The 23068-nt window shown below is 56.5% G+C and overlaps 1 protein-coding gene across 1 annotated transcript; it reads right to left on the bottom strand.

Moving 5' to 3' along the window:
• Positions 1-2759: 2759 nt before the first annotated feature.
• PODN (podocan) lies at positions 2760-22364 on the bottom strand. The gene is made up of 11 exons (XM_087819999.1): positions 22291-22364; positions 16938-17254; positions 15584-15677; positions 14255-14319; positions 12569-12678; positions 11348-11504; positions 10926-11041; positions 9675-10332; positions 6660-6808; positions 5514-5718; positions 2760-3017 (listed from the first exon to the last, which is right to left on the bottom strand). The coding sequence occupies exons 2-10, from the start codon at positions 17247-17249 to the stop codon at positions 5541-5543; spliced, it is 1839 nt and encodes a 612-aa protein (XP_087676125.1). The 5' UTR covers positions 17250-17254; positions 22291-22364; the 3' UTR covers positions 2760-3017; positions 5514-5540.
• Between the last annotated feature and the right edge of the window lie 704 nt (positions 22365-23068).

The following is a 23068-nucleotide window of genomic DNA, read 5'->3' as shown; positions in this document are numbered from 1 at the left end:
CTCTAGGCTCCGTGTCCCTGTCACGGAGCCCCACAGTCAACACTGCTTTCAATTTATGAAGACATAACAACAGTGCCCTGGGTCTGCCCCTCTGTGTCCTGGCCCAGGCCAGGCCTCCACCTAACCCCATAACATGTGGCCTCAAACAGCTGTCCCCAAGGGGGTGGGGTAGCCCAAGATCAAGGCCTGCTGCCTTCCATGTGCTACAGCCTGCCTCGTCTCACATCCCACCATCTCTCGCAAAGCTCATCTGATGTACAGATAGGGATGTCTTTATTAGGGCTTCGGGGGCCCTTAGAAACATCAGGGCCAGCCTCCCACTGGACAGGGGGCCAGCCAGGGCCCAGAAGCAGCTCGCCTGGGATGCTTTGATTGAGCTGTCCAAGTGGCTCTGGGGTCAGGACTCCCCAAAAGCCTGGGGGATAAAGTGGAGTTAGACTTTCTATTCCTTCCTGTGTTTGCAAATTCAGCAATAACTAAATAAAGGTATTTTGTTTTTCAAGTTTTGTGGGCTTAGCGACCATACTCTGGCCAGCGTTACTTTAATGAGCTAACAACACAGGCTGTCACAGTGCAGACTGGCCAGTCTGGGTGGCAGAGTATAGACAGGTCTGTCCAGGTGGCCAGAAAATAAACAGGCTTGTCCCTGTAGCTAGAACGTAGACAGGTCTGTCTGGGCTGTCAGTGTGTGGCTAGGCCTGTCTGAGCAGCCAGAGTGCAGATGAGCCTGCCCAGCTGGCCAAAGAGAGGGCAGGCGTGTCTGAGCTGTCACGTGCAGGAGGCAGAGTAGAGTGCAAGCCGGCCTGCCCAGGGGCCTGTCTCCACAGCCACAGTGTGGACAGATCACTCCGCCCCAAGCATGGGCTTTGCTCTGCAGGCAAGGCCCTGTGATCAGTCCCCACAAAAAGAACCATTTCTTCAGCCAGTTGGGCTCCCTTTGGCAAATGCTTAGCTTTAAAGAAGGGACATGCCCAAGGACAGTTCTGAACTGTGTTCTTCATTCCCCTCAGCCCCAGGGTGCCTCCAAGAGGCTCGAAGGGGGCAGAGATGAACCCTGGCCACATAGCCTGTTCTGGATTCACTTTGGGGATAAGATACAGCTCAGAGGGATGAGGGGAGGGTCTTGCACTGTGGAGCCATAAAAACAATGAAGCGAGGGAAGAACAGGCCTCCCAAGGTCACTCAGAGAATCAGGAGAGCACCTGCCTCCCAGCCCCCAATTCCTTAACTACTTTCCATCCCCCTCCCAGGGCCATAGTCTGAGGAGTCCAGGAAGGGCCCTGACCCCAGGATCCCCCTCCCACCGGGGGAGCATCCTTCATTAGGGCCTAAGCAGCTAGGAGAGGTCAGATGTTAGGCTCCGGTCACTCCCACCATCGTGTGAGGACTTACTCGCCCCTTCTTTGTGTCACACACATCTCTAGGCCCTCTGAGTAGTGGAGTGCCCCACCACGGGCAGGCATTTGCTCTTGCTTAGGCTCAGCAGCAGCATGCTTATACACCCTAGTAGCCAGGTCACTACTTCCTGGGCATCTCATCCAGGGGCTGCTCTGCCTGTCAGAGGCTCTCCCTTGCTCTGAGAAGGGTGTCCCAGCTCTGCCCTGTTGGGGACAGTGGGCACACTGGGCATGTCCGCACCTCTTCCCAAGGCTCTTCTCCAGCTCCCAGGCCTGCTTTGGGTCCCCTTGCCGCCTCAGCTGTCCACTATGGGACAGACCCCATCGGTAATGCCCACTCAGTGCACAGGCGACCCTCCAGGTGAGCCCAGCTGAGCAGCCCAAAGCCCACAGGTCCTTTGCTCGGATGCTCAGCCTCCGGGAGTACATAGTGAGCACCCAGGCCAGTGGGGTGGTCCCACCCAGCTTGTTCCCCACAGTGCTGGTGGGTCACACATGCCTTCGGGCTTCCTCACCTGTGATTATACCTTGTGTCCCTGAACCTCTGCCTATGGGACTACTTTGTAGACCCCAAGAACTAAACTTTGCACTGACTCCTGCTGGTCTGGACAGGTGCTGAGATCCCTGTATCCTGTCCACCCTGGCCGGGTGCCAGCTCAGCACCTGGTAGGAAGCGCACACAGACATGGCCACAGGCTGCCAGACAGGGCTAATGCATTTATATTAGTTTTTCTGTAGAAAAAAAAAATCAGCTTTGACGTTTTAATCATTTTTCTCTTTAAAAAAAGGAACCCAGAACTCCCTGCAGACCCAAAGAATAAAAAACAGTGCCTCATGGGTGGGGCCGGGCCCTTCCTCCTCATTCAGCCCAGCCCCGAGACCTTCATCTCACTCCTGCCTGTGGCCCCTGGCAGTCCCAGGAGAATTCCCCCCTGGCCTTGCCCATCCAGGATGTGCTTGTGGCTGGCCAGGGCATGGCACGGAGCGACTCCCTAGCAACTGGGGGGCAGGGCAGCAGTCCTGAAGGTTCCTGTCCCCAAAGGGAGGGAAGAGGAACAAAAGCCAGCTTTTGTGAGTTCCAGAGGGCAGCAGGCGCCTGGCCGCAGAGAGCTCGGAGATAACTCTGTCTTCTCCAGAGGATGGACGGACAGACGGACAGGCAGACGGCAAGCTGTTCTGGCCACTTCTGGCTGTGGCAAGAGCTGTTGGTGGCATAGGCCAAGGAAGGCCATTTGCATGCAACTTGTGTGTGTGTGTGTGTGTGTGTGTGTGTGTGTGTGTGTGTATCTGCATGGAGGAGGAAGTGGGAGCCCGTGCATGCCAGGGTGGGGTCAGGCCCTTTCCTGAGTCTGCGTGATTCAGAGGGCGTGATGGCAGTGGTGGGTGTGGGGTAAAGAGTGAGACCCTCTGGAGGGCAATGTGTGTGTAGGTGTGTCGTGCTCTCTGCAAGGGTTTGGCTGTGGCACGAACTGTTGGAAGGGGTGTGGATGGGAGACTGTGTGTTCAGCTTGTATTGGGGAATGTGGGTGGGTGCAGTGGTGGGTGCGTCTGGAGTGTGGCGGAGCGAGGGCTCACAGGGCACAGGCACGTGCTGCAGAAAGGGGTCCGATGTCCATCGTCCTGCAGAACATGTGGGACAGTCAGGGAGGCCAGAGCAGACCCGCCAGCTACAGCCTGCCTGAGGGAGGTGGATCAAAGCTGGGGAGCCCACTTGATGGTGCTCTGGGAGGACCAGATAACTGCAGGCCAGAGGGGAAGTTGCCCCTGAGAGCCCAGAGCCAGTGGGAGGTACTCATGTTGATGTTGCCAGGCCTGGAGTGAACTAGAGGGCCTTTGGGTCCCACTAGACACTCGGGGGGGGCCTCACCCAGGGCTCTGTTCAACTGACCTGACCATGGCAATGTCCTCCAGAAGCAGCAGATCCTTTCCCACCCCAGGACTCCACAGCCCCCTTGTGAGGTCCACAGCATCCTCACTGAGTGGCAGTCACCCCTGTTGCTGACCCCTGGCTCTGCCTGAGGATAATGCCTGGAGAGAAGGGGCTCCACCTTCATAGCCCTGGACCCCTGGAGTAGAGGAAATGACCTCCAGCACTGCCCCTGGGCCTTCCCTCTATGCACGCTCTTCTCACCACCTCTGTCATCACCCATGAGGTCTTCACACCCCTCAGGTTCCTCTCTGCCCCAGGCCCTACTTCAATTCAACTTCCTAAGAGTGGCCCAGTGGCCTCCCACAGCCAGACCTTGACCCTAACCCCCAGCTTGGCTCACCCTGATATCCCTCTAACCAAACCTCTCCACCTGGCTGCTTGCTGACATCCCAGTGCCCTCCTCCAACATCCCCTCCAGCAGCCCTGCCTGCCAACCCCTCCCACCTGCACCTCTTTCCCCTCCCATCCTAACCCCCAGGATCCACCACTGTAGACAGTCTCTTGCCAATATACTTAATTTCCTGTTTCTTGCCCTCCTGTCCCATGCACCTGGTCAAAAACTCAGCCATAGATGGATCCAATTATCCATCCTCACACCCACACCTGTCTGCTCTGCCCCTCCTGCTGCACAGAGAAAACAGAAGGCCAAAGGCGTCTGGCTGACGTGACTTTATGTCCAGCCACCAAGCCACTAACCTGTGACTGCAGCTCCTCAGTCCTCTGTCCCTCCTGCCACAGTGGAAGGAGCACTGACCTCCTGCTAAGGCGAGTCCCTCCTACTGTTTCCACAGGGACCACCAAAACACCCTGCTCTCTTCTCTTGTATCTTTAACTCCTCCCTCCACATGGGCCCTTCCCCATCAGCATTCAAACAAGCTTTGTTCCTTAAAAAAGGCCCAACATGACTGAGCCCTGCCTGAACTTCTTACCCCTTCCCTGTACCACTCACTTTCATCTTTTCACAGCCAAACTTCTTGATAGAGTTGTCTTCACTCCCTGGATCCACTCCTTTCCAGCCACTCTCTCTACCTTTATTGTCCTGAGGCTGATCCCCATAAGGTCACGGGTGACTGTCTTACGGATAAACACAGTGGGCCCTGGGCAGTGCTCAGCTCCATCCACCTCTCAGCAGCACTGACACAGTTGATTCTTCCCACTGTGCATGTATGCATAACATGTGTATACATAACACTCATGTATATGTGTGTGGACATGTGTGCACATCAGGGCCCATATGCATCGAGATGCATCTGTGCACATATTCTACATCTGTAAATGTGTGTGCATGTGTGCAGTGTGTGTTCCACAAATGTGTGCTTTGTGGATCTGTATGCATGTTTAGACATGTGTGCATGAGCACGGGTACATGTGTGTTGGTGCAGTTTGTGTAAGTGCGGGTGCTTGTTACATGTATGTGTAAACGCCCTCTGCTCTGGGCTGTCTGTGGCTTTCCTACCTCCTTCCCTAGCTGCTCCATCTCAGTCCCCTCTGCAGGCTCCCCTCCCCTGGCCATGCTCTCTCACTCACCCCCACCCCCACCCCCCCACCCCCCCACCCCCCGTGAGCTCCCCCAGCCTCCTGCAGCCGCAGTGACTGTCTCAGGCTGATGTTGCCTGGACCCCACCTCCAGGCCCGATCTCACTTCTGAACCCCAGACCCATATATCCAACCCATCCCTGGACACCTCCCCCAGTACCTTTCAGGCCCCTCAAACTCAGCATTCCCCTAATCAAACCTGTTCTCTCATCCACCCTGAATTCCACCCTCGGACCTGGGCCTTGCCTCTCCCTCACCCCGTGTCCAGAGGGACCACTCAAGCCAGCCTCCCCAATCCCTTTCAGGCCCATCTGCCTGTCTGCAGCCTCACCTCCTGCCCATAATCTCTGGCTTGGATTCCAGCAGTAGCCTCTGCCTGGGCCCCACACCCACTCCCTGCTTCCACATCTCAGGCCCTGTGTGTGACCATCAGGGGGCACTCACCCCCTGTGGAGAATCCCCCAGGCACAGGCCAGCCTCCGGGGGGATTATTTTACCCAGCTCTCCACCCCCAGCCTGCTGCACAGCAAATGCTCTTACAGGCCCACAAATGAATGGTGGAGCCTGGGACAGAGGGTGAAGAATGGACACAATGGCCCTAGACTGGGTCAGTGACAGGAAACTGGCACCGCTCCACACAGACCACCCACCTAGGTCAGATCCGGTTCACCTGGTCACTATCGCCTGTCCTCCTCCTCTTCCTCTTCCTCCTCCTCCTCCTCTTCCTCTTTTAATCGGTCCCGGTCCTTGGAAACGTCGCCAAACTCAAAGTTGCCTTCTATGTCCAGGACCTGCAGGTGCTTCAGCCTCCGGAAGGCGCTCTCCACCACGGAGCCCACGGCCAGCTTGTTAAACCTGTACGGCCACCCACTGGGGGTCAGGGCCAGGAGCCCAGCCCCCAGAGTCCCCACACTTACCCTCTGCAGGTAAAGAGGAGAGGATGGGCCCTCCAGGAAGGTGACACAGAAACACAAAAGGCAGAGGGCTGGGGGGCACTGTCTCAAGGGGAGTCCAAGCTGTCCAGTGTGGCTATAGCTTGGGGGAACAGGGGCTGGCCCTGGACCACTCATCCACACAGTGAGGGCAGACACAGGAACCTCCTCTCGCCTGCCCTCTGGAATCAACTTTGAGCCTACTGGGTGGGCCTGGGTCACCCTGGTGCCTGGTGTGAGGTGGCACACAGGCAAGGCCAGAGCCATGCTGGGCCAGGGACATACAGGCTGGGGGAAGGCAGAGGCTGGGCTCTGGCCCCAAACCCCCTCAACTCTCTGTGCCTCAGTCCCCTGCAGGAGCCAAAGCACAGGTCACACTCCACCCCAATGCCACTAAGCCTGCATCCTTCTGGGCCACAAAGCCCCTGGGAGTGTACATTCTGCCTTTCCCTGATGTCTCCTCCTTTCTGATTTGAGTGATAGAAGGTGGGGATGTTGGCAAGAACCTTCCTCGCTCTGCTGTATGGAAGCTCCTTATCTCCTTGGGGAGCTGGGTCCCCTGAATCATTCTAAACTCCCAGAGCCCAGTGAGGACCTGGACATCTGCTGCGCTGGGTCTGATGCCCAGCCAGCTGTGGACATGACATCACCGATGCTCTCTGGGCTTCAATTTTTCCAGCTATAAATTGGGAAAGATGCTTTCTGGGATCCCTTCTTGCTACAGTAACGTCAATAATGCCCACCTGCACCAATTGGCTTTGAACATTGACTTCTACCTGCAAACTGTTCCCATGTGCTTGACTATCCCACTAGAGCCAGGGCAGGCCCCAGGGGGGCACTGCAGGGCCAGAGGAGACCTCCTACCTGAGAAAGATCCCCTTGAGGTTGGGTGTAGAGTCGAAGGCATTGGCGGGCACGGTGCTGATCTTGTTGTTCTGCAGGTACAGGTACTCTAGCGACTCAGGGAGCCCCCCAGGGATCTCTGTGAGCTGATTCCCAGCGATGTCCAGCAGCTGCAGGGGCAACCAGGGAAGTAAAAACACTTAACAACTTGCAAAGACCCCCACTAACCACCCCCAACATATCTAAATCTCACCATAACCCTGTGAGGTGGGATCTATAACTATCCACATTTTCCAGATGGGGAAATAGAGGCTCAAAGAGGTTAAGAGATGTGTCCAAGGCCACACAGCCTGTACAAGACCAGAAGCCGGTGCGCCTGACTCCAAACCTTTGTTCTGCTGGGCTCCTTCTGCCTTCCCATGTGGATTCACAGCCAGGATGTCTGGCCACCACAGTCCTTCCTCATTAACACACATCACTCCCATAAGACTAAAGTCTCCAGAGGGCAGGGGCCAGGGATCCTCCAGTCTTTGAATCTCACCCCACTTATGCCAGAGGAGGGTGGGATTGGGGGCTACACGAGTGGGGCTGCTCATTCGTGGACCTTGGGGGCCATATGGGCAGGGGTCAGTCTCAGAGTCACCATGTGCCTACAGCCCAGGAAGCAGGAAACCAGAGAAATGGGGTGGTCTTCCCAGGGAGCAGACCTAGATGTGAACACCTTCATCTAACACACACTTGTGCAGCCCCGGGTGGGACTCCCTCATTTCTAAGCTCCCTTCCTCACTCCAACAGGTGGCGGCCCAAGGTCAGGAAGCTGGGGGGCCGAGAATCCAGATTCAGCATTCAAGAGAAGCACAAGCTTGCACCATAGGGGGCCTCCCCATCACCTCTCCCTACACACAGGGCTCCCTGCTCCCCACCGTGTTCCCTTCACACAGCTCCAGCACTTCCTCACTCATTCCACATCCTCTGTGCCCAAGGGTGCTGGGGACATGGAATCCACTGAGACACTGCCTCCAGGAAGCCAGGCTGGCAGGGGAGATGGACACAGAGTCTGACAATGACAGCTAGTGAATGAGAGAGCCTGGAGGAGGAGCCTGACTCAGCCTCGGGTCAGGGGCACTGACAGCAGCCAGCACAGGTAGGGGCTCTGAAGTAGTGGGAACAGCTGCTGCTTGTAGAAAGATCCAACAGTAAGAGGAAGAATCTGCCCCTAACAGACACCCCAGCCCTGACTGAACTCATCCAGGCCCAGGGAGTATTTAACCTGCCCATCATTGGTGGCATCCAGGGGAGGTGACACCTGAGTCCTAGGGATATTACAGGCTCCAGGAGAGGAGTGACCCTCCATCTGTCTTATTCCCTGATGGGTCCTCAGTTCTAAAAGTATGTCTGCACATGGCGGGGTCTCAATACAGACTGTGGAATGAATGAATGAGTCGACAGGGTGGAAATGATGCTTTCCAGCAGAGGGGCCGGTATGAGCAAAGCCCAGTGTGTCTGGAAAAATAAGAAACTCAGTTGGAAACAGGGCAGAGCAGGCCTTGAAGGCCATGGCAAGGATTCTGATCTGGGTTCTAAGGGCAATGGGGAGCCACAGAAGGGTTCTGGGCAGGAACGTAGCTGAGCATATGTTTTTCAAGATACCCTTTGATTGCACATGGAGTGCAGCAGTAGAGAGTTCCTAGGAAGGTTGGGTCCAGGCAAGAAATGGGGATGGGTTGGGGAGGGGTATGGGCAGAAGGGATAGAGAACTGGACAGATTGAGATGTGATGGAAGAACTGTCAGGCGATAGTAACAAGGGGCATTATGGGGCAGACAATGTGAAAAGGGGGTGTCAAGGCAGCTTCCAGGTATCATGTGTGCACCACGGGGAATGGCACGCCCTCAAGTGAGATAGAAAATGCGGGAGGAGCAGGTGTGAAGGAGAAGACAATGGGGTTTGGGCCCCTTGAGAACTGGGTTCCTGGGGTATATATACCTAAGAGGGATTGATTGGCACAGGTGGCTGGATCCTAGTGTCTGGCAATCAGCAGGGCAGTCTGGGTGCGGAGAGACCCTGGCTTTCGCTCCTGCAGGGCCAGCTGCCTCCCGACTCCCACCCTGCTCCATCCTCGGAGCTCTGCCTCGCCTCCCTGCCCCCCACTCAGACATCCCTGTCCTGACAGCTCCCCCTACGAGCATGGACTGTGAGTCTAGCAGGCCAGGGCCCTGGGTCCAGCAGTAAACACACCAAACTAAAATGCCTGCCCTTATTCTAGAGAAAAGAACTGGCAACAAACAAGCAAACAGATGACCTAATGCTGGGGAGGGATGAAGGTTACGAAGAAAAACAAAACAGAGGAAGGTGGTAGGCGGTGAAAGAAGACCCCCCAAGGAGGTGACATTTGAGCAGATCCCTAAGAAAGAGGGAGGAGCTAGCCCTGAGGACATCTGAGGCACACAGGACTGCTGTGGCTCAGGCCCCGAAGCTCCTCGGTGGGCCTGGCAGCACCTTGGCCTGCCTCCCAGGTTTCTCTAATGAAGTTCCCTTTTGGCCCCTCATTGAGTGGGGAGGTTTCATTGTAAAAAGCTCAATTCCTATGGCCTGACACCCTGCCTGACTCTGACCATGGCCACAACAGCCACCCCTGCTGCTCAGACACCTCAAGCAGACTCCCCAACCCTATGCAGACCACCTCACTGGCCTTACCGCCCTCCCCTCCCCCAAGCCCAGCCTTCTCTAGGCACATATTCCAGTGTCTGTGGGTGGGTAAGCTTGACTTTCCTGCCACCTGAATTGCCCCTGCCCCCAGTCCTCCTGAACCATGGGCCTCTGCCTGTAGCCATGACCTCCCTTTACCCCCATAGGCCTCCTCAAGCCTGTACCTGCAGGTAGTGAGCTCTTTCCGGCCATACCAGCTGTATTCTGATCTTCACTCCGTACCAGGCATGCCAACCATATTCTCTGCATGGCCCAGCCCACCTAACCTAAGGCCTGGCCTCCCCAGCTGACACTGCCCTCATGCCCAGGCCCTGGCCCTCCCCCTTACCTGCAGATGGGCAAGGTCGGCCCAGGCGCTGGGGCCCAGGGCCCGGCTGCGTAGCCGGTTGCTGGTGAGGTAGAGCTCACGCAGCTGGGCCATGCCGGCCAGCGCCCCGCGTGCCAGGGCAGCCAGATCATTGTGCTTGACCTTCAACACGTGCACGTTGCGGGGCAGCCCGGCCGGCAGTGTGTGCAGCCGGTTGCCAGACATGTCCAGGGAGCGCAGCAGGCGCAGCTTGCGGAAGGCGTCGCGGTGCACCAGCGGGCTGGTGATGCGATTGTAGCTGAGGTTCAGCTCCTCCAGGAAGTAGGTGGTGGCGAAGTCGTCGCGGCCGATGCCTGTGATCTGGTTGTGCAGGATCATGAGGGTGCGCACGCGGCGAGGCAGGACGCTGGGCACGCGCTCCAGCGCGTTGTTGTACAGGTGCACCGTGTGCAGCCGCTTCAGGCCCTGGAAGGCCCGCGGGTGGATGCCGTGCGCGCGCAGCTGGTTGCTGTGCAGCAGCAGGTACTCCAGGCTGCGGATGGGGGTCAGCACATCTGCGTCCACACTCCGGATGGCGTTCTTCTCCAGGTGCAGGAGCACCAGGCTGCGTGGCAGCCCCGCGGGGATCCGCGACAGGTTGTTGCTAGACAGATCCAGGTACTCCAGGCTGGAGAGCTTCCTGGGGCGAGGGTGATCAGGACAGTTGGCAGGAGCCCACGTAGCAGGAGCCCACTCTCCTTTCCACTATTTCCTCAAGGGAGGTGGCAGGGAAACTACCCCTAATTCATCCCAGTTCTGCCATTTGCTCACTGAGGGACCTGAATTCTCTCCAAGCCTCTCATTGGATTACTCAACAGCACTAGTGTAGGAAGGCTTAGCATGGTTTCTGACACATAGGGGTTTATTTGAAGATTAATTGTTTAAGGCCTTTCTTTTTTTTTTTTTTTTTTTGGCTATTCTGGGCCCTAAAAAAAATAAAACTATGTTTACCTTCAACAAGAATGTTTGAGTTTCTATTTTGTACAGAGAAGCCAGCCTCTGCAAACGCTTCCCTGCCTCACTGGAATTTTGGCAGCTCCTACCCATACACATCACTTGTTCTGTTCTTGGGGACAGAAATGTCAGCAGAGTCACACGCCTCAAAGTTCCTTCTCCAGGGAGACTGGCCAGGGCAGGTGGGCGGGAGATGTGTGTGAGAGGGTCTGGCTGGGTGGGCCCTGGGAGGAGCGTCCCCAGTGCCTGGTCCTGCTGAGGGCCCAGGCAGGGTCTTACCAGAAGGTCTCGTTGTCCAGGCCCTCATCAGTCAGGTAGTTGTTCTGCAGGTATAGCTCCCGCAGGTTGCTCAGCTCACTGAAGGCACCTGGTGGGATCTTCTCCAGCTTGTTGTTCTGGGGGATGAGGCAGTGAGGGGGGGAGCATGAGAGACAGCCAAGGGGCAAGGTCAGAGCCCTGGAAGGAAGTACGGGGAGGGATCTGAGGGAGCCATGAGGAGCGGGCCCAGGCCTGGAGCACTCTGGGTATGGGACTGACAGCCAGGTGCCCAGGCTTCTGCCTGCTTCTTTGTAGTGGATGCTGTGCCCTCTGACATGTGCCCAAGGCCCCACAGCCTTGCCACTGTGTCCATGTGGGCCTGGGTTCTTCCCCGGCTACGGGACCCTGAACTGGGGATGCCCCATCTGCCCTCTCCCTCCTACCTTGAGGTGCAGCTTGTAGAGGGCAGGCGGCAGGTGCTTGGGCACATGGCGCAGGAAGTTGCTGGACAGAATTAGGATTTCGACGTTGCTGGAACCATTGAACATGTTGTCTGGCAGCCCAGCATCTGCCAGCTTGTTGTTGTGCAAGTACACAGACCTGGGGGGTGAAGTTCAGGTCCTCACCCACCCAGGCCCCCAAATCACCCCTGGCCCCAGTGTCCACTCACCTGGTGAGCCTCCAAACCTTGCTTAGGTTGGGTCTGGGGCCTAGTGCACCCTCCTCCCATATGAGGAACCTCTGCAAATGTAGTCTCCCCTGTACAGCTGAGGGAACCAAGATCCACCAGAGGTTGCTCCACAAGTTAGTGGCAGAAATAGGACCCCCAGTTCATGCTTCTCCATACCCTTCAAGGTTCTCAGTCATTCCCCAACTGTCACAGCCCTGGAGTACCTGCCTGTCACCCCCACATAGCTGGCTCTGAGTTCTGTGGAACCTCCTGAAGATGGGGAGTGTCCCTGATACCTCTTTGTCCCTGATGCCCAGCACAGGGCCTGGCTCAGAGAAGGTGACATCTCATTCACTCAGCAAGTATACAGTGAGTGCCCCTATATGCCAGGAAAGTTCTGGACTCTGAAGATATAGCAGTGGACACAACCAACAAGATCCTGCCCTCATGGAGCTAGCATACTAGAGGGCCAGAAGACCCAGAAAAAAATACATAGATCATTCTCACTGTGTGCCTTTCTTGGGCCTCAGCCTTCTCATCTATGGGATTGGACTATGGGGATAGAGAGAATAGAGTGAGGTGACAGATTCAGGTACAGAAGCGACACCAGGAGTGGTCAACCCCACCAGCACCACCCTGCCCTGCTCATTCCTCCCAAGGCTCTGCCTGTTGGGAGGTGCTTTCTCCCCAGGGGCTGAGGAAGGGGGGAAGCACCCTCACCCAGCTCCCACAGTTCCACAGACATCACCCTCTGTCTTGCCTCCTGGATGGATTCCTCCTCATACTTGAGGTCTCAGCCTTTGGAGTCTGTGCCCCCGCAGGCCCTGGGCGTCTATCACCATAGCCTTGAGCACAGGGCATCATGCCCATACTGCACAGCAGGCCCTCCTCCGGGGCCTATCTGGGTCCTCTCTGCCTCACTCAGGGTGGCAGCCTCTGCTCAGCTCCTCCCCCTTCCCCAGCCTGGGCCCAGGGCTCCCCTCTGACCTCTGACCTCAAGTTTGGCTTCTGGCCAAATGTGAGCCCATAGATCTTGGTGAGATAGTTGGCAGCGAAGTCCACACTGATCAGAGTGTTTGGTAGGAATCGAGGTGCCAAAGTCAGCTGGGAATGGAAGAGTTGGGGCAGAAAGATCAATGGAGGGGAGGAAGTCGGCTCTGGGTCCCACTGCCTGCTGCTCATCTAGGCCCCTTCATTTGTCTCCTCCCAGCAACCACAGCCATCTTTCTAAAATGGAAACCCATCCACTTCCTCTGATAACACAAACACAGAACCTCGGCAGCTCCCCACGGCCCTGAGCTTGGCATTCAAAGCCCACCAGGCCTGTCCCTTGCCCTGTCTGTCCTTCTGTTCTCTACTCTCACTGGTCCCCAACACTGGCTCTCTGTCCAGCCACAGTGAGCACCCACGCTTTCCCGGACACAGCCCACAATGTCCACCCTTCATTCATTCAACAGTAGAGCCTGAGTCTACAACATTCCAGGCACGTTTCCAGGAGCTCGCTGGGCATGTCCTGGGCAACAAGACAGAGAAGTGCCTCTGCCCGCCCCCCAGCTTCCATCCTAGTGAAGAAGACAATAAGCGGGGCAATAATAGTCTCTGATAATGATCACTGCCATGCAGGGCCTTCAAACGGGCTGAAGACAGAGCCACTGGGTTGGCGCTCAGGGAACAGGTGACAGGCACTTAAGGCACGATGGCACCATAAATGCCCTCTGAGAGGAGAGCAGCCAAGGCAGCAGGAGCAGCAAGTGCAAACCCGGCATGGGAGGGTGGGGGTGCCCCGGTTTGGGGGCTGAAGAGGAGAGAGAGAGAGAGAGAGAGAGAGAGAGAGAGAGAGTGGAGCCATGTTAAGAGAAGCAGGGGGAAGTGTGGCTTTCGTTCTGGGCGGAAGGCAAACCCACTTAAGGACTTAAGCAGGAAGGGGGGATGTAGGAGAGGATCGGGCATGATTTTTAAAGGTCATTCTGGCTGCTGCAAGGAGAAGGGTCAGCAAACGAGGCAGGGTTGCCCAGTTGCTAGATAGTAGGTGGGGGAGGGGCTTCTGTGCTGCTGGAGGTGGCGAGCTTTGCACTCAGACCAGCAGCACTGAAGGTGGTTGGAGACGCCCTTTACAGAGATGGAGAGCGTGCAGAAGGACTGGGGGCTATGGGCAGGGAGCAGTCCTACTTCCATCAGACATCTAGGGGAGACAACTGGGAGGCAGAAGGATCTTTGAGTCTCGAGTGGAAGGAGTGGAAGGGGTTGGGCAAGGCCATTATGGAGAGAGTTCAGAGAGAAGGGGCCAGGACAAAGCTCTGGGGTACACCAAGTATTCTGAGGTTGTGTCTTTGTGCCTTTTCTCATCCTGTCCTTTCTACTTCAGTGTCCTCTGCCTCAAATCCTGTTATCCTTAATGGCCCTTTAAGTGCTATCTCCCCAAAGTCCTGAAAGTGCCCCTGCTGCACGGAGAAGAGCTTCCACCCCCCTACACTCTTGTAAGTCCTGGCCTCTGGCTTCATTAACCGACCATTCTGATGCCCTGGGTTAAGGGGTGGGGTATGGGCTGTGTCTGTGCAGCAATGGGGACCCAGTGGCCAGCCCAGAAGAAGCCTCCCCCACCCCGTGAAAGCTCCCTAAACTCAGTCTCTGACACCAGGGGGCGTGGGCAGCACACTTCCTCCCTGCTGCGGCCCCTCACCTTGTTATTGGCCAGGTACAGGTAATTGAGGTTGGTCAGATGCTCAAACGCCTCCTCCGGGAGCCCTTCAAAGGACAGGCATCGGTCAGAGCCCTGGATGAAGGAGACGCTACAGGGGAGCACACCAGCACCAACCCCCCTCCCACAAGCCCACCCCGCTGGCCAGGACGGGGAGGGCACTCCCTGAGGCAGGTGTGGCTCTGCCCTCTTCCCAGCCAGTCCCACAGGCCTCCCCAGCCCCTTGCTCACAGGGGCCCAAGCTCACAGGCGCAGGTGGGAAATGCACACCGAGGGGTGACTAATCCTTCACCTGCTCAGAGCCACCTGGGTGGGAATGGGTCCCTGTAAGGTCAGGCGGTGGGACAGAGGACACAGACTGACATTCTCCCTGCCAGGAAGTACTCCCCTGGGGGCAGCCCCACAGGATCCGACCTTCATACCCCACGCCATGGCAGGGCACGGTTTTAGCCTTTGAGCCTCCCCACCACCTGGCCTGCCCCTGCCCCATCTAGTGTCAGGACTCAGCTGTCTGGGATCCCGGCCAGGCTGGCCCTTCTCCAGTCCTGAGGCCAGCCCATGACACTAGGTTCCGGGATCCCAGACCCTCAGATGCTGGGACTCACCCAACTATCTAACAGGAGGGAACAGTTATGTAAACTGTGCAGCATCCCTCCATGGAACAGTCCGCTGCTGCTGTGTAAAATGACGGCCACGGAGAGTTTAGCAACGTGAGAAATGCTGCTGAGCTAACTGCTGAGTGAAACAAAGTACTTACAATAGTTAAACTACCTTTACTATAAATTCCGTTAGGAATGAGAGAACGCAGGGACACAGGACTACGTTGGATTGTGATGGTGGTTGTACGACTGGATGAATTACTAAAACTCATTGATTGTACCTTTTGATTGGGTAAATCTTATGGTATACAAATTGTACCTCAATAAAGCTGCTTTTTAAAACTAGAAAGAAATATACCAAAATGTTAACAGTGATGAACTCCAAGTGGCAGAATCATGACTGGGGTTTTCGTTTTCTATATTTTCAAATTTTCTATTATAATCAAAATTATTTTCAACATCAGAAAAAAAATTACTTTTTAAAATTTGAGGCCTCTACAACTCTTTGATTCTAAAGACCTTCTGTGAACTGAAGAGTCTACGACAAAGGTCTTTGAAGCCTCTCTCCTGAGTCAACTTCCAGGTTTCGGAGACACCCAGGAGTGGCTTTTAGGCAACACCCAGGACCCACTGCCAGCCCAGCCCTGACCTGCTCTTTTCTATATCACGGGGTCTGCAGGTGCCCCATCCCCGGCACTGGGTGACCCCTCACCTCGGGAAGTCAGGCGGTTGTTCTGAAGGTTCAGAGTCTCCAGCCGGTGCAGCCGAGAGAGCTCCTCTGGGTAGATCTTCTCCAGCTGGTTGTTCTGGGGGGGTGGGGGGGTGGGGGGAGGTGAGGAAGCAGCATGAGGGGTAGGTCCAACGCCATCGTCAGCCCCAATCTCAGGAGCCAGTCCCTCTGTTGGGCACCTCTCTTGGAATTCTCCCCCATGGTAGATAGACCCTGGGTGCTGGCTCTGGGCCTTGCCCACATCTGGGTGCTAGAGGCACAACAGACATGTGGGTCCCACAGTCTAAGAGCCCACACATGGGTGTCCACAGGCAGTTCAAACTTGGAGTGTCATCCCTCTTCAAACCTGCTCCCTGCATGTCCCACTGGGTGACAGCCCGTTCTCCCAACTCCTACTCCAGAAACTACTTTGGGTTCCCTTTCTGGGTTCTGCGTTTCCCACTCCCCTTGGAATGCTTTAAAATCTGGGTCTGGTACCACCTCCTCCAGAAGCCTTCCTGGGTTGGATTGGGAGCTAGGTCAAGAGCTGCTCCAGGCCTCACATTAGTCCTTCTATCTCCATCTATCGCTCTCCCTACTTGTTTAGGTCTCTGCCTCCCCCACAACTGGGAGTACCTCAGGGCAGGATATGTCCTCCCTATGAGCCCCTAAGTCCTCCCTTTGTGCCCAGCACCTCACACAGGACCAGAGGTGGAGAGCAGGTACCCAGGAGATATTTTATGAATGGAGGAGTGAACGAACAAAAAATAAGTGCTATTATCAACTTGTCCCTTTCCCTGGCAGGCTACCCTGGCCTTGAGCTCCCACCACTGCCAGCCCAGGTCCACAAGGCTGTGTGACTGTGGGTGGGTGACTTCCCTTCACTGGACCTGATCTCCTCTGGAAATGGATGTAACAGCCCCTTCCTCTCCCCGGGGCTACTGGGCCACACAAGGGGGATCCGGTGTAGCGGTGCTCGTGGAGTCCCCATCTGGAACTCCACGTCCCACTTCCTATACCGCAGCTGGAGAGAGCACTCTATCAGGGTCCACTTTGCTCTTGTGTTCCTGGCCTGTAATGGGTCTGGGGGTCAGCTGCTGGGCAGGTCCGTGTCCATTTTCAGATAGGGCCTGACTCTACTTATGAGCTTCAGCCCAGACTCCCAGTGAAACAGCTCTGTGACTGGGATTCTCACAGAGTGGGGACACCTCAGCATGGAGCCAGATCCTCGGGTCTGACCTGGCCTAATACCCCAGGTCTGGGGGTGGGGAGCCAGGAGCTCTATGGGTTCTGGGCAAGCAGGGAGCTGTGAGTCCAGGGGCAGCCCCTGGTGACCACTGGTGCAGTGCCATCTCACCTGCAGGGACAGGTGGTTGGTGTGCTCAGGCAGGTCGCCTGGGAACTCACGCAGGTCGATGCCACCACAGTCCACAACACCCTCCTGGGAGCAGGCACAGTCTCGGGGGCAGTTAATGGTGGCTGGGCCAGGCCCCGGCTCCTCAGGACTCAGGACCAGCACCGGCTCCTCCTCCACAAATTCATTCTCTTCGGGGCTCAGGCTGTGGGCTCCATTTCGGCCAAACACAGGGGCCCTCACCGTGAGCACACGTCCTAGCTGCAGCTGCAGCAGCAACAGCAGCAGGAGCAGCAGCGCCCTGCTCCGGGCCATGGTGCCTGCGGGAGGGGTTGAGTCAGACCCGCCTGGGAGCCAGGGCTGACTTAGCCTGTTGGGTGTAGTAGGCACAGGGCTAGGACCACAGAAGTCGTAATGGGGCCCTCTGGGCACCAGGCAGGGCCCACTCTAGATCCTGTCCTCAGCAGCATCTGATCTGGTGACTGCAGCCCTCCCTTCCCCACGCACCCCATCAGGACTGCCCTCTGGAGGGATGGGGGTGAAGTGAAGCCCTGTCCTTAAGCAGGTCTGCAAAATCTCCCAAACCCTCAGCAGGCCTGACCCCAAAGAATCTATACTCTTACTTTACAGAAGGGAAGCTGAGGCTGGCTTTGCTGAGCTCTCCAACAGGCAGTGCTGGGAGGCCTTGTCCCTCCTCCAGCTGCCACGGGCCACAGTGGACCAGACCAGCAGGGTGCGTCCCAGCTCTTGCACTTGCCATTCTAGGATCTTCAGATCTTGGCACTGCCTGTCTTCCAACTCTCCCACCCACCTGCCCCAATTATACAGGCCTATTTAGTAGCTGCTCTCTCCAGGCCTTTGCATATCCTGTTCCTTCTGCCTGGAATGCCCTCCTCCTCTCTTGTGAAATCAGCAAGTTCTCCAAGAACCAATTCCAGCACTGTGTCCCCTGGAAAAACTCTGAGATGCCCCAGGGTTCTCCGTTACTGTGTTCCCCGATAACTTGGCATTAATTGGGTTGGGTTGTGAATACATGAAGGTGTCTTTCTCCCACTACAGGGCTGTGAGTCTGAGTGGAGAACCAGGCCAGAACCAGGGGTAGAGAAGGCATCAGTGGATGGAGCTGCTGCCCCCAGGACCTCCCAAGTCCCATTCCTGGTGTTTGACCCTCAGCTGTCCTCACCAGGCCCTGCTGTGCTCACATGATCACTGCCACCTGCGGGAGAACACTTCCCAGCACGGTCTTCTGGGGCAGCAGGGACGGGACATAGAGGATGGCTTCAGGCCATTTAGGAAGATGCTGGTCCCATTGTCCCAGCAGCCCATGGGCAGGGCTGGTCCTGGTAGTTCTCTTCAGGGACTCACTCAGAAAACCTCTCTGGGGTGTGTTAAGTTGTGACAGAGGGTAATTCAAGTTCACTGACCGTGGAGTCCCCCCCACCCCAGTTCCCTCACCTTCCTTATCTTACAGATAATACGCGTGAACCCACAGCTTCTGCGAGTCCACAAGCACCTGGCACCTATTAGGTGATGATGAGCTGCTGTCGGTGCTGCACCAAATACAAGCGCAGGCATATGGCGAGTGTCCAGGCCTGGGGGCACCACTCCTCAGTCTGAGCCTCTCCCCCTCCCATTAGGTCGGGGACCATAACCCACAGAGCCCTTAGAAGGGTCTGACAAGGTGGTGGCCCTGGGAAGTAAACTGGAAGCTTGATGATGACGCTGATGTCTGGTTAAGAAGGCAGGATCTGGAGCAGACAGCCGGGGCTGCAAGCTCAGCCCTGGCTCTCACCAGCTGTGGGACCTTGGGCAAGTGTTGTCACCCTCTAAACCCCAGCGTATTTACCCACCTCTGGGCTGGTAACAGGGTCATCCTAATGGGAAGACTGTGAGAGTCAGTGGGATAAATGTATTGCATACAGTAAGTGTTCAATAAATGTTAGCTCTTCCCACCACTAATACCTGATCTGTGGGCCTTGTTCACATCTCAGCCACTCCATTGTCTGCTCCAGAAACGCCTGCTTCTTACCCTTCCCTGTCTAGATCCGGCTGTGCTTTTTGGTCCAGTCCCAGGTCCACCTCCTCCCAGAAGATTCGAAAGGTGTGAGGAGAGAAAAAAGGGATGGCAACCAGACTGGCTTGACCCTACAGGTCCTCAAGGCCTAGGCAGACTTGGGCCCAGTCCTGGCCTCGCAGAGAACCAGGGAGCCCAGCACACATAGTCCCGGGCTCCAGGGATGAGTCGGCTGCAGCCTGGCCTTATGCCCACCCTACCACACCCCTTCTCCCCCATCCCCTGACTAAATGGGCAATAAATCCTCAGCCAGCCTACAGACCATCATTCCCACAGCACATTATAACCCCCCAGCAAGCTCAATAGCCTTCAGCTCCTGGAGCCACCAGCATTAGTCTGTCTGACCCTCCTGCAGAACAGGACTCTGGGAGGGGGAGGTGGGCAAAGGCACAGGCCTCAAATTCAATCAGTGCGGAAGGCCAGGCGAAAGGATTCTCCCCACATATCCTGTGCACTCACCAGACCAGCTATTTTTCCTCCCTCACCTTCAGTTTTGTGTCTGTAAAGATCTATAAACTATATCTGTAAAAATATTTAATTTATATTAACATTATGAGCCATATTGAAAATGTTACCATCACCACTTTATAGATGAGGGAGCTGAGGCCCAGCGGGACTGGTCAATGTAACACAGCTGTTAAATGCAAAGCTGAGCTTCCAGCCTGGGTCTTAACCACAATGCAATGGTTAATGCAAAACACAGCTGGGCACTGAGGATCAGGCATGGATGGCTCCTGCCCTTAAGAAGCCTCCACCTGCACTAGCCAATGTGGTGGCCACTTGTGGCTACTGAGCAATTGAAATGTGGCTAGTCTAAATTGAGAGGCACTATAAGTGTAAAATGTAGTGTGCACGGGTTTCAAAGACAGTACCAAAAAAAATGTAAGATATCTTATTAATATTAATGATATAAAATAGCTCATTTATTTATTTATTTCATCCTCACCTGAGAATATATTTTTTAAAATTTATTTTTAGAGAAAGAGGAAGGGGGAAAGAGAGAGACAATTTGATCAGTTGCCTCTCGCATGCGCCCTGTCAGGTTAGGGAGAGTGACCCTTATCTTTGGGGAGATAAGAAGCTGTTGAAGAGGAGTGTGGCAGAGGCAGGCTTATGGATGGACCAGTGGGGACTTTCAGAGGCTGTGCAGTGGTGCAGGCAAGGGATACTAAGCCTGTTCTGGACAGACAGGGAGGTGCTGGGCTGCAGGGATTCAAAGGAGGCTAAAAGAAGGCTTAGAGAGAGATGGCCCCTCCTCCCAGCTTGACCAGCCGCCCTCAGGGCCTTGGGATCCTGGGCAACTCCAATTCTACCACCTGGTTTGCTGTGTGACCTTGGCCACATCACTGACCCATCAGAGTCTCAATTATTGTTGTTGCTCTTAGAATGCTGAGCAACATAAGCCCCCAGGGCCCCTTCTATGTGCCCAGCCATGTGGAGCTGTGTGTGGAAGAATAGAGGAGACAACAGACCCCTTGTCTCTGGAAGTCCCCAGAGCGAGGAGCTGCCCTGATGAGGAACAACTCACACCTTTGGGAAAGCAAAGGCTGGATGAGAGGGGAAGCTCAGTCTGCCCTGAGCTCTTTCCCATGTGGAGAGCTTTCGTGACAGAAGAATGTAGGTCCAATCCTGAGCCTGGATGAGTCACTTCACTGCTCTGAGCCTGTTCACTAGTCTAGGCCATGGAGATGGGAACTCCTCATGAGGATTAAATGAAATGACATGCCCAGCTGATGCTGGCACCCAGCCAGTGTGACATACACGCAAGGGGTTACTGTTACTGTACCTGGAACCCCCCATCCCCCTACCCCAAATCTCAATGCTCTAACTGGCTAAGTATGAGATTAAGGCAGGAAGAAGGAAGGGGAGGGCAGATCCTCAAATCAGGAGGCAGATCCTCAGCCCGCAGCACCACCTCCCTCCTCCACTGGCTGATCACTTGCTCTGAGCTGGGCCTCTAACAACTACCGCTTATGGACTCCCAAGGGAAATCCCAAGGCTAAGAGTTAGTCTTCCTATTTTGCAGACAAGGAAACTCGGGCACAAGGGGTGCCCATTGCTGCCCATCCCCAGCAAACTCCTACTCAAACCCCCGTGCTCCGGGAAGCAGCTCCTGCCCCCGTGGCTGGGTTAGGGAGTTCCTCAGGACTCCCACAGCACCACTGGCCACATGGAGTGGGTGCTCAGGGAATGTCTGCTGAATAAAGGAATGAATTTGTGAAAGGCAGAGTTGGAAAAGACCTGCAACATTATCTGGTCTGCTCCCTCGGTTTACACAAGACCAGGACTAGAATTTGTGTCTTCTGACTCCTGCCAAGAGCATTGAGCCGGTCTTGAAAGGTGAGTAGGCGCTCTCCAGGTGGAAAAAGGGGAGGAAAGGCACTCCAGACAGGGCACGCACAAAGGCACCGTGTGGGGATGGGGAGGAGGTATGCTTAAGGAAGAGTAAACAGGATGAAGGTCCAAGTCTCCCAGGGCATCCGCTGCTGTGCTAAGGTGTTGGTTATAGGGAGCCATCAAGGGTTCCAGGCAGGTCATGGTCAGAGCTCTTATGTTTGACTCTACCAGGCCTAAAGGTGCCACCATTAGTCACCCGTACCCAAAATTCAGATAAAAGGGGACAAAGTATGCTCCTACAAGCTCTCATGAAAAGTCATGCGAACCTGACATTTCCTAACTTGCATTCTAGGCTAGAGTAGATTGGGCCTTAAAAGGGTACAAGCCTGCTCAGGGGCTCCCCCGGTTCACACCAGTGGTGTCCTTGGAGCTGGGTAGACCACAGCTTCACTTTCCGTGACCAGCCCAAGTCCAAGGTCTGTTGCTCAGGATGCGGGCCCCTGCGGCTCCCCGATGCACTCCAAGCGCCGCGCGCATCCCTCCGTGCTTCCCAGACGCGCACAGTCAGCGCCGCACGCACTCTGGTCCCCGCTCCTCTCCAGAAGTTTGGGCTGCAGCTGCCACCAGGAGGTCCCCGCCGTCCCCTCCTCTCCCACCTGACCGCGCATCGGGTGTTCTAACGCCGCGACCTCGTCCCCGCCCCAGGCCCGGCTGGCGGTTCAGGGACCTACAACCTGGGGCTTTCGCCGCCTTAACGGGAGGGCGCCGACCCCTCTGCCCGCCGGTTGCTTTCTCCCTCCTCAGTCCAGCGGAGAGGCAGCCTCTCAGACCGACAGACGGACACCAGGCCCCCAGCTGAGAGCCCGGCTCAGCGAGTGCGCCGCGCGGGGCTGGGGAGCCGAGCGACAGGCGGGTCGGGAGGTGGCCGCGCGGGCTCTGCCTCACCTGTCCGCGCGTCCTGGAGGCAGATCCCTGCCCTCTAGGCCTCAGTTTCTCTGTCTGTAAAGAGGGCGAAGTGTGGACTGGCTGGGATGAGTGACGTGGGAAGACACGAGATAACTGAGCCCGGGCTCTAGATACAGGGGCCCACGCCTCTCCCCGGTTCCACCTGCCCCTCGCACGCTCTCCTGCCCGCCCGCGTCCTTCCACTTCCCCCTCCCATTCGCCCTCAGATTCATTCCAGATGTGTGCAGCGGGAGGGGCCCGGGAGCTTGGACCAGCCTCTGGCCAGACTGGAGAAAAGGCCCCTGCCAGATCCGGATCGCGGAGGGGTCGCACCCCCGAGGGAGAGCTCCCCGCGGCGCCCTCGGTGCAAGGCTCGGAGGAGCGAGATGCGGCGGCCCCACCCGGGCGGCCCGCACCGGGCGGGAAGTCCGAGTCCCCCGCCCAGGCTCGGCCCGGACCCCTCGGCCCACCCGGCGGCCCGCGCCTGGTACCTGCTGCGTCCCGGCGCCGCGCCGCGCCCCGCCGGCCGAACGCGCTCCCCCGACTCTCCGCTGCGCTCCGCGGGCGCGGGCTCCTTCCATTCAAGTCGAGCCGTGAGCTCGGCGCCGCGAGTTTTGTTGTGGGTTTTCTCCTCCCCGCCTCTCCCCCGCCCGCCCCCCCGCCCCGCGTGCATCTGCTGGACTCCGGCCTCCTCCGGACACGGGCGGAGGGTCCCCATAGGCGCGGGAGGGGAGGCCTGCCCCTTCCCCACGCTGGACTTGGCCTGGACCCACTTCCC

Source organism: Miniopterus natalensis, chromosome 9 (assembly GCF_054644295.1).
Source record: "Miniopterus natalensis isolate mMinNat1 chromosome 9, mMinNat1.hap1, whole genome shotgun sequence".
NCBI lineage: Eukaryota > Metazoa > Chordata > Mammalia > Chiroptera > Miniopteridae > Miniopterus > Miniopterus natalensis.
This window is presented reverse-complemented; position numbering and strand designations above follow the sequence as displayed.

Excerpts from the sequence above, each read along its gene's own strand:
- PODN (XM_087819999.1), bottom strand. The coding sequence starts at position 17,249 with ATGGCCCGGAGCAGGGCGCTGCTGCTCCTGCTGCTGTTGCTGCTGCAG. Across the intron at positions 12,679-14,254 it reads TGTACCTGGCCAATAACAAG|CTGACTTTGGCACCTCGATT; the intron begins GTGAGGGGCCGC and ends TTCCATTCCCAG. Across the intron at positions 10,333-10,925 it reads CTGGACAACGAGACCTTCTG|GAAGCTCTCCAGCCTGGAGT; the intron begins GTAAGACCCTGC and ends CCCTCGCCCCAG.